Source organism: Asterias rubens, chromosome 4, assembly GCF_902459465.1.
Source record: "Asterias rubens chromosome 4, eAstRub1.3, whole genome shotgun sequence".
Lineage (NCBI taxonomy): Eukaryota > Metazoa > Echinodermata > Asteroidea > Forcipulatida > Asteriidae > Asterias > Asterias rubens.
The window spans coordinates 7,499,666-7,510,030 of record NC_047065.1 but is presented as its reverse complement, the minus strand read 5'-3'; the positions used below and the strand labels follow the sequence as shown (position 1 = coordinate 7,510,030).

General features: G+C 40.7%; 1 protein-coding gene across 1 annotated transcript in view; it reads right to left on the bottom strand.

The window, feature by feature from the left end:
- Positions 1 to 944: 944 nt before the first annotated feature.
- Positions 945 to 10,365, bottom strand: part of LOC117289217 (uncharacterized protein KIAA0513-like) — a 29,044-nt gene continuing 19,623 nt past the window's right edge. The window contains exons 5-8 of the mRNA XM_033770233.1: positions 8,558 to 8,634; positions 6,645 to 6,714; positions 3,866 to 4,119; positions 945 to 2,809 (exon numbers count right to left, since the gene is read on the bottom strand). Of these exons, the coding sequence (XP_033626124.1) occupies positions 2,664 to 2,809; positions 3,866 to 4,119; positions 6,645 to 6,714; positions 8,558 to 8,634 (547 nt within the window). The 3' untranslated portion in view covers positions 945 to 2,663. The remainder of the gene's footprint in view (positions 2,810 to 3,865; positions 4,120 to 6,644; positions 6,715 to 8,557; positions 8,635 to 10,365) is intronic.

Genomic DNA, 10,365 nt, shown 5'->3' with positions numbered 1-10,365 from the left:
CCAATGTACTCCTGGGGTGAGAAGCAACTATAACAGAACCTTCCCATGAAATATATCAATTGCACATAGCGCGTGAACACTTTATAAAACTTTTTGGTTGGCAAAAAAAGAGGGAACACGGCTAATGGTTGCGTGACGCAGACGCAATTGTGCGTCTTAGTGCACAACTCTTTGGGGTTTGCCAATCAATAGGGTCTGTACGCATGCGAGAATGTAATTAGCATATTTCATGAAAAGGGTCCAGTCAATGTCTTGCCAAAGAAGACAAGTGTCATGAACAGGATTCGAACACACACACCCTGAGGAATCAACCATCAGAGTTTGAGTTTAGTGCTTAAACCACTCTGCCGCAACACGCTACAAACTACAGAAAGAACTAATATTTGATTTATATCAGCTTTGTTTTGGATGAATTACAAACATTTCAGTTTACTTTTTTTTCTCCTACCTCAAGAGATTTTGGCAAGAAACCTTTCAATAATATTTAAAATCCCACACCAGGTGGATTAAATCTACACAAATACATGATGAGATTGGAATTGCTTATCCCATATTAAATATAGGTGGTTTGTTGTGGTGGGTGCACCTTAATGTTAAAGACAAGTGTTCCAAAGTATCTTGAAACAAGTATTCCAAAGTGTCTCGACCAAGAAACTATTTCAGTTTTTGTCAAATTTGCAATGTTAGAAAAAAATATGTCTGTGGTAGGACCATCAACTTCATCAGCTCCTTATTGTTTTTTTAGGAAATTTTAATCAAATGTAAATATTTTCACGTTATAACCCCACACGCTTTTGGTATTTTACTGGAATATTTCATCTGGGGCATGTTTTGGCGATCCTGGGGTCGAATTCACAAAGAGTTAGGGACTTGTCTTATCTCGAGTTGGGACGAGTAACTCGTCTTAACTTAGGATTAATCTTAAGGTCTGCATGCTACATAGTGCAGGGTTGTGACTCGTCCTAAGTCCTAAGATTAGTCTTAAGGTAGGAAGAGTTTTGTGAAATCGACGGCTGATCATATGTTTTTGACGTTAGATTCACTGATCAAAACAATTACTGCAGACATAACAACAACAAAATGTTACATTCTTGTAATGTTGCATGTTTGTTGAGTTCATAATAGTTACTACCCCAGCTGAAGCGCAGACCACGCAATGAGAGTTGACATTAATCAGGGCTTGGCGAGGGGGGGGGGGGGGTTATGATCAGGATTTTGCCATGTTCAGATAAGGAGTTTGATACTAAAAAATTTACATTCATTATGTACATTAGGCAAGCGTGTTGGTTTAGATACACATAGGGTTCAGCAGTTGATATCACTCGATCATCTCTACCATTCTTTGAGAAATACTTCTATCGTACTACAGCTGGTCTTGCAAACACCCTCCCTCATGCGCCGATCATACAGAGAGTTGCATTAGCGACCATTTTCTAAGTTGACAAAAACAGGCATCGCACAGCGTGTTTTTGCGGCCATTTTCTAAGTTGACACATCAGCATCACGTATAGCGCCCCATAAACACGAACTCCAATGTGTACTTCATATTCAACGGCATGCAGAATGGCGCGCGTGTCTCCTTGTGGTCCCGTCGTCTTTGTGCACGCAGCATCACCAGTGCGCCCTCTAGTTCTTATATATAACTCTATGAGTAGCACCCTGTGACCTGGCACCGTGTCCGATAGTCTAGTGAGTTGTGTGGTTGAACTCCACATTCTCAATGCATCTGAGTCGACCATGCATCTGAGTCGACCATTTCTGATCCACCTCAATCATTCAGTTCATTCACAATAGTTACCCTCTGGTTTTTCTCCATATATAGTTAGCAGCAGCTCACTTCCTTCCTTACAGCCTTGAAGTGAAGACTGTGCAAGTCTCATGCATTCAGATTTTGTTTATTTCCAGCATACATTTCTTTTAATATCTGCGGCATCGATATCAAGCGCGTACTGTCTCTTTATTGTACAGATCACAATCTCAGCCGTTTAACCAATGTTTGTAAGGGAGACATGCTGATAGCTTGACATTTGAAGCTCTGAACTTGAAGGTTTAACCAATCTTTGTAAGGGAGACAGGCTGATAGCTTGACATTTATAGCTCTGAGCTTGAAGGTTAAAGGTCGTAGTCCCCTATGGTGAGTGCAATCCACAGAAGTACAAACACTTAGAAGCCTCGTGTATTTCTAAACAGACAATCTTCACAAACTATCATTTATATTTCTATGGGTGACCTTACGAGGCACTCCATGAGGTAACCATTCCGTTGTCAGCCTTGTGCAAGACTAGCCTGAACATCTGGAGTCACACTTCGAGGCTCATGAATAACGCCAGAGACCGGCATCAAAAAAATTGCAAAATCGGCGTGTACTTTGACCTCTGACCTCGGTCATTTCACATAGAGATAGAGTCAACTTCTATTGCGGACGCGACAGCAGTGACTATTTGGGCATCTATGTCACTGCACGTTTATCAAACAATGATTGTATCCAATGGAATCACAGGATCTGACAGCGGGGACCTGTCTTTACCCTTGCAGATAGAGACGGGGGGCCCAGTCTAGTACAAAACCAGCATTGCTACAAGTACACTAGCTGCATCTCGCCACTGGAGGGACCAGCTTGACTAGCGAGGGACAAGAGTTCACCAAGAGTGTCAGGAGCTGGGTCAGAATGTTTCTTGTCGATGTCCCTTGCGTTTCATGAAATGTATTTTGATTTGCTTCTTTAGATGTCTCCTGTTCTTGGTGTTCTCCTCTTCACAGTCGATGTGAAAGTGTTGCTGGATGTTGATCTGGATAAGTTCTTTCTGATCTGAATATGGAATCAGCAAATAATGACATCATTATCAAAACAATGCCAGGGAATACTTGAGGGTGTTGATCATAAAAAAGTAAGTAGGATTTGAAACTTGCATGGTGGAAATTTGATATAGAAAGGTTTGCTCTGATTGTCTTCTGGAGAAAGCTGTCTCCAGAAGACAATCAGAGCATACTGATCGAAACGTCGAGTTGAAACCAACGCTTCGCCAGAAGACAATCAGAGCATACTGATCGAAACGTCGAGTTGAAACCAACGATTCTTTTCAGAACCACCCCAACTCATTAGAGATAGTCATTACATGGTGTTACCGCAAACCTTTCTATATCATAAAAAGTTAGTTTATAATTCCTTTGAAAATAATGAGGTGTGTTTGACCAAATAGCCAAAGACATTGACCTAATAGGAAATCTGGCAACTACGTAAGGGCTTAGATAGCCCAGTTGGTTGCGCACTGGCAAGTTTAATCAGGAGATCGTTGAGTCTTTGAGATAAGTATAGGTAAACTTCATCGAGTTCAAGGGATGGCCTACAGGTACATGGTATATCGTAGGCTTTATATTAGTAGATATTTCAGCCTATTTTCATCAAAACAAAGTTGCTGTTTCTTCCGCGGGCAAATAAAGATTGGAAATACAAGTCGGAAGTTTATCACTGTCAGAATCAGTAGTCAACCCCTCCTCAGTCTCGCCACCATGGGCAGCGCGCCGTATCTGTCGTCAATAACCCCTGAGAGGCATGTACTGGGAAACAACGCTGATTGGCTCATGAAATTGGTTATGCATTAGATGTCAAGTGCGTGCAAGCGTAGTTTTAAGGTTTTTTTTATGTTGATCACGCCAGCGTTTTTTAAGACACAAACACGTGCGCTCGTAGAAAAGATTGAATAATGAATATGTACGCTCATATATGGCTCATTGAAATGTGCTAGCATATAGCACATTTAAATTTGCCAATTCCAGGGGTTATGATTGAGCTAGGCACGGTGGGGAAAAATGGCGCGGTGAGATCGATCACCCCTGGGAACGAGGTTGACCCCTTCCTTATTACCTGAACTAAGATTCCCGATGGTAGCCATCTTGTCAAAGAACTCTTGGCATATATCCAGAGGCAACCCAAGCTCCATCATATTATGGAGGAAGGTTGCGAGCTGACCGAAGGTGATATTCTCATTCAGCGTCTCCGTGTCCTCTCTCTCCTCCGAAGACAGGTGCCTCCAGTTGACTTGGTTATCTGGGGAGCGTTGTTTCCTTTCATGGTGGACGGCATCGAAGAAAGCAGCATTCCAGAACCGAAGAGATTTCCTGGGGAATAAAACACGAAGATGAATAAAAAAGCCTGGTTCATACTTCCTGCCAGTGCTTCGTGCTAAGCTAAATTTGACGACGCAGCTCTACTTTCGCTGTGATTGTTTTGGAAGAGTTGCCTGCAGCTCAACTCTTTCAAATTGTTGCGAATTTGTGGCTTTAAACTTTGCAATGCATTATTATCGAAATCTTATATTCCACACGTATCTACTAAACAAGGTACTCAAGGCCCTGAGCTAATACAAACTTTCACAAAGATGAAGCGAAGAATTTTTAGAACCACAGGAAGTACTGAGCAAATGTGCTTATCATTATTGTCGTCAGACATGTGAAGTTCAGTGGTTAGACTGCAGGACTTGCCACATTACAAGGTTGTGGGTTCGATTCCTACCAAGCTATCTGCTGATTTCACAATGACTAGAATAAGTATTGCTGTCTAGGTACTGAATCATAGTTTCTTGATTTTGTGCAATTCATAATCATAGACTTTTAAACAATCATTGTATGACAGAGATTGGTGTTTCATTATTATTTTTATTTATTTATTGAAAACCAACAGCGGTTAAAGACACTAGACACTATTGGTAATTGTCAAAGACCAGTCTTCTCACTTGGTTTATCTCAACATATGCATAAAATAATAAACCTGTGGAAATTTGAGCTCAATTGGTCATCGAAGTTGCTAGATAATAATGAAAGAAAAACCATGCGTTTGTTACACAAAGTTGTGTGCTTCCAGATTCTTGATTTCGAGACCTCAAAATCTAATTCTGAGGTCTCAAAATCAAATTCATTGAAATTACTGCTCTCTAGAAAATTACGTTACTTAAGAGGGAGCTGTTTCTCACGATGTTTTATACCATCAACCTCTCCCCATTACTCATTACCGAGTAAGGTTGTATGCTAATAACTATTTTGAGTAATTACCAATAGTGTCCACACTGTCTTTAACCGGCACTACCAGGTTTCATTATTTGCTCTTGTGGGAGTTTGCTGAGTTCCCTTCAAGGGAAGATCATCTAAACAAACAAACAAACAACTCTCTCTGGGTTCTGAACTCAAAGCCCCCTCTATCCGTATAGACCGTATTGAATATGATGTCAGCATTCAAATATCTGCTTTACAAGATGGCGTCTGCAAGCGTGTACAGGTGTGTGCGTGCTTGTGTCGTAGAAATCAAACCGGGAATGCTACGTGCTGCGTGTTTCTTTGATGTACGCGCTTAGACGCGCATATGGTTTGAGTCTACAAGATGGCGACTTTCATAGCAGCAAAGGGATTATTCAATACGGTCTATAGGTCAGCTTCACAGAATCAGCATTTTAATGATTGAATAAATCATCCACACTACCATTGTAAAAGCCATTGGACACTTTCGGTAAACAGTATTGTCCAGTATTGTGTATCACAACTTATATTTGAAATAACAAACCTGTGAAAATTTAGGCTCAATCGGTCATCGGAGTCGGGAGAAAATAACAGGAAAACACACCCTTGTTTCCGCACGTTTTGCCGTGTCATGACATGTGTTTAAAATAAATCCCTAATTCTCGATATCGAGAATTGGTAGTTGTTTTAATGTTTTCTCTAAAAGTAAAGCATTTCACGGATTAGTACTTCAAGAGAAGTCTTTCACCATTACCTTCTGTAAACCCTGAAAGTTATTTGTAAATCTGTGATTTTTTTATTTTCTTTCTGTTCCGAAAGTGTCCAATGGCTTTAAATCTCTTTATCATTCATTAACTTTCACCAATACCTACCAGATTGGTTGGTCGGTAAGATTACTGTACAGAAAACTCTCATCATTGAATCACATCTTGGATAACCAAGGGTGCATTTAATTAGCTTCCCGGGGTCGACCAAGGTCTTCCCCCAGTACCTTTGAATAGCTTTGATGTCATTCCAGGGCTCACCCGGGGCCCAATTTCATAGAGCTGCTAAGCACAAAAATTTGCTTAGCATGAAATTTCTTTCTTGATAAAAACAGGATTACCAACAAAATTTCCATTTGTTGTATATTGCTTGTTAGTAGTAATCAGCTGTTGTTTGCTTATCCTGAAAATCACATGGAAATTTGGTTGGTAAACCTGTTGTTATCAAGGAATAAATTTCATGCTAAGCAAATTTTCGTGCTTAGCAGCTCTATGAAATTGGGCCCAGGTCAGCCCCAAGTGCCCAGCTTGTAGAACGGGTCAGGGGCTGGCCCGAGGTGCATGGCGTCACCACAAGAAGGTGAGTGATCATTCGATTAGCTCTTGTCAGGGGCTCACCTGAGTGAGCACCACTGGGTCGACCCAGGGAAGCTAATCGTATGCACCCCAGGTAGTAAGCAAATGTTGTGTGTTGTCATTATTGTGGTCAACATCTGAAGTCCAGTGGTTAGACCGCAGGACATGCAATCAACAGGCCGTGGGTTCAAATCTTACCTAGCTAACTGCTGATTCACAATGATTAGAGTAAATATTGTTGTCTAGTTACTGAATCACAATTTCTTGATTTGTGCATTTCATAATCATACCTACCAGATTGGTTGGTCGGTTAGATTACTGTACAGAAAACTCTTCCTCATCATGGCATCACACCGTGGATATCCTGCATGGACATGAAAACAAAAAGTCATAACTTATCTGCAAATTCCACACCAGAAAAAAAAATGTACAAAAATTAAACAGTCAATAAAGGATGATCTCAATATTTCAACTATTACCTTGAAATAATAGACATCGTAAGTACCGGTTAATAACCATTTAACTCTCAAAATTTGCATTTAGTAATAAATAGCTCGAGTCAAAAATGCACCCGGCCGCGTGGTTTTTCAGTCGAGAGTCAAAAACGACAGATTTATTAAAATGCACCCGGCTGCGTGGCTTTTTAAGCCGAGAGTCAAAAACAAATTATATATTATAATGACCCCTTGTCGCCAGTGACAATTTTCCCCTAATTGGGTTTGAACACAGTTCTCCAGCTTTGGCAAACTGAGGTCACTATTATCCACATCAAATAGCCGCCACTGACGCCACGATTCCTTTGTCGCGTGGGTTTGTTCGATCGCGTTTTTCAGAAATTTGGCTTGGAGCGCTCTGGAGAAAAACCCATGTTTACTATGTTTTAACGGGAGGAAAGAGACTCGTTATATTTCAATATGTTTCCTATGGACTGCAGCTGTTAGAAAATTGTAATATCTGTATATTTGAGATCACCCTTTACTGGCTGTTTGAATGATTTTAAATGTCCCCTCTTCAGTCGTCATACATGTTTCATTTTGGTATAAAGTGTAAGATTTAAAGGCAGGGTATACTTTTGGCAATAGTCAAAGGCAAGTAATCCTCACATGATGTACCCTAAAACATGCATTCAAAGAAAAACTTGTGAAAATTTGGGCTGAAATGGTCATCAAAGTTGCAAGGAAATGTTGAAAGAAAAGAATACCCTTGCATAGAATTTAATGTTTAGAGCTATTTTGCTTATATTTTTTACTGGTGTCATTCATTCAGTCCATGCGGAGCATCGGATGATGGCCCTCCAAACACGTTGGTCCTCCATTGCTGTACGCAGCTCTTCCCGACGCAGTCCAGAGTCCTGGCACAAGGTGTCCACATAGGTGGTTTGTGGTCTACCTCGGTAACAGTGACCTTGAGTAGGGACCCAAAGCACAAGCTTGCTTGCTGCCAGCTCAGCATGTCTGAGACAGTGACCTGCTAGTCTCAGCCTTCTTGCCCTAATCTTGGTGCTAATTCTCGGTAGTCCACCGTAGAGCTCCAGGTTTGTGACATGCCTCTCCCAATGAATCTGTTTAACACAGCGAAGCATTCTCATATAGCAGCCGTCCAGTCTCTTCTCTAGACGACTGGCTAGTGTCCAGGTACTTAAACTTAATGTATGTAATTTTCTTAATCTTTTTCCATTTTTACTGTTATGCGCCCTCGAACAGGCTGGTCCTGGAGAGAGCGCAATATAAAACCAATTAATTATTATTATAATTATTATTACTATAGAATTGCGTGCTTTCAGATGCCTGAAATAGGCTTGCTGCTTGCTGCCTGTATTCAGATTCAAATTAGTCGGTGAAAAATTACATCTCTGTAAAACTATAAAAGGTATATAAATAGTGAGTATAGACGATGTGACCTATGTTTACATTCAAACCGCCCTCTGTTGAAAAAATACTGTATACGTCATGTTTCGCCGGGCAAAAATACACGTAGTCATGCTAAGATTGCATACACTTTCTAGCTGGCTGCCAAAACACAAAGGTTTTGCCCGACGGTATGCGCCCGAATCATGTTATGGTTTTCGAATGACGTCAGAGGTCTCATCATCTATATACTAGTGAATATCCCCCTTCCCCACTACCACCCTCCATTGACCATGACTAATATATGTTGGAACTTTAGAGTAAAAACCGAGATAATCTATCTGAAGGATGTCTATTTACCTTCATGTTCATGATAAAATGTGAAACACATGTTCATGAGACTTTTGACTGGAGTGAAGTCATCTGCTTCATTGCACCTAAAATTGAAACAAACATTTTGTATACATTATAAATTTGGATCACATTTGCATCATGTACATGGTCCAGTGGTTAGACTGCAGAACTTGCAATCACAAGGTTGTGGGTTTGAATCCTACAAAGCCTTGGGTGGCACGGTTGGCTTGTGCGTAAAGCGCTCGCTTGTGCGTAAAGCGCTCGCCTCTCACCAAGGTGACCCCGGTTCGATTCCCGGTCGGGGCCATATGTGAGTTGAATTGTGCGTTGGTTCTCTGCTGTGCCACGAGGGTTTTCCAGACTATCCGGTTTTCCTCCCTCAGGAAAAAATCAAACACTTTCGATCTTGGCTGTGCTCCGTGGTCATAATGGGTTGATGTGGCTGGCAGCTGAATGCGCCCTTGTATGCCTGCTTCTCGAACACGTTGTAGCCGCGTCCTTCGCAATTCAGCTCTTAGCTGCGAGTAAGGACGATTAGCCCCCCAAATTATTATAAAGCTTACCGTCGATCTCTCAATGACTAGAATTATAAGCATTGCCGTCTAGTAATTGAATGAATCACATCTTCATGTTTGTGCAATTCATAATCATAGACGTTAAAGGGTCTATGTAACTTTTGTAGGACAAAAAATACAATGTCCACAGATTTACACTAAACTTAAACAGTTTGAAGATAATGATAGTAGAAAGCTTCCCTGAAAATATTATGTGCCGAGGTGCTGTAGTTTTGGGGAAATGAGTAAAACAATGTCATGAAAATAATTTTTTACTCATGAGACGAAAATTATTTTAATCATTTACAAACGTATTTTCATTACATTGTTTTACTCATTTCTCAAAAACTACAGCACCTCAGTATTAGTAATATTTGAAGGGAAGCTTTCCACTATCATTATCTGCAAACCCTATAAGTTTAATGTAAATCTATGGACATTTTGAAAAAGTACCCAAATCCTTTAAACCATTGTTTGTATGGGAGAGATCGGCTGTGGCCAGCTTAGTGTTTATTTATACCCCCTTTTGGGAGTTTGTCGAGTTCCCTTGACAGGAAGATGAGATCAGACAGACATGAAAATATTGTCCTCATGCACCAATGTCACATGTCAGCCATGCTCGCCATTAAGGAAGTCAAATTGCACGTACAAGTAATGGTACTACAGAGCTGCCAATGTTTGCATTTAACATTTAGGGTAATCAGGGAGATTTTCATATCTTATCATCATGTAGAGTGTTGTAGCCGAGTGGTTTAAAAAAACATAAAATTCAAGTTCTGATGCCAAGTCACCGGAGTGTGGGTTCAAATCCCGGTCGTGACACTTGCGTCCTTGAGCAAGATACTTCACTATAATTGCTTCTCTTCACTCAGGGGTATAAATGGGTACCTGCGAGGGTAGAGGTTGCTATTGTGAATGAAAAAGCCTTCGAAAGCACCACGGCAGCTCGGGCTGTATACTCCCTATTGGGAGCTGAGAGAAATTAAAGGGATGTTATAGTGTAGTCCCAATGACCAGGGGACTAAATGTAAAGCGCATTGATACCGTCTATTTGTTGTTTATTATTGTTATTATTATTAGTACATTGAAAGATAAGTTTATTTACAGGGAACTTTCTGCAGAATCAGAGAGAGTCGGCAGCTCTGGTATTAGCGTGTTAATGCTGCATTGCCTAAAATGTGCACAGAACACACAAGGACATTGACTCCCAAAATGACACAACCAAGATTGCTGCTATGAGTCAATGAGAGCAAAGATATG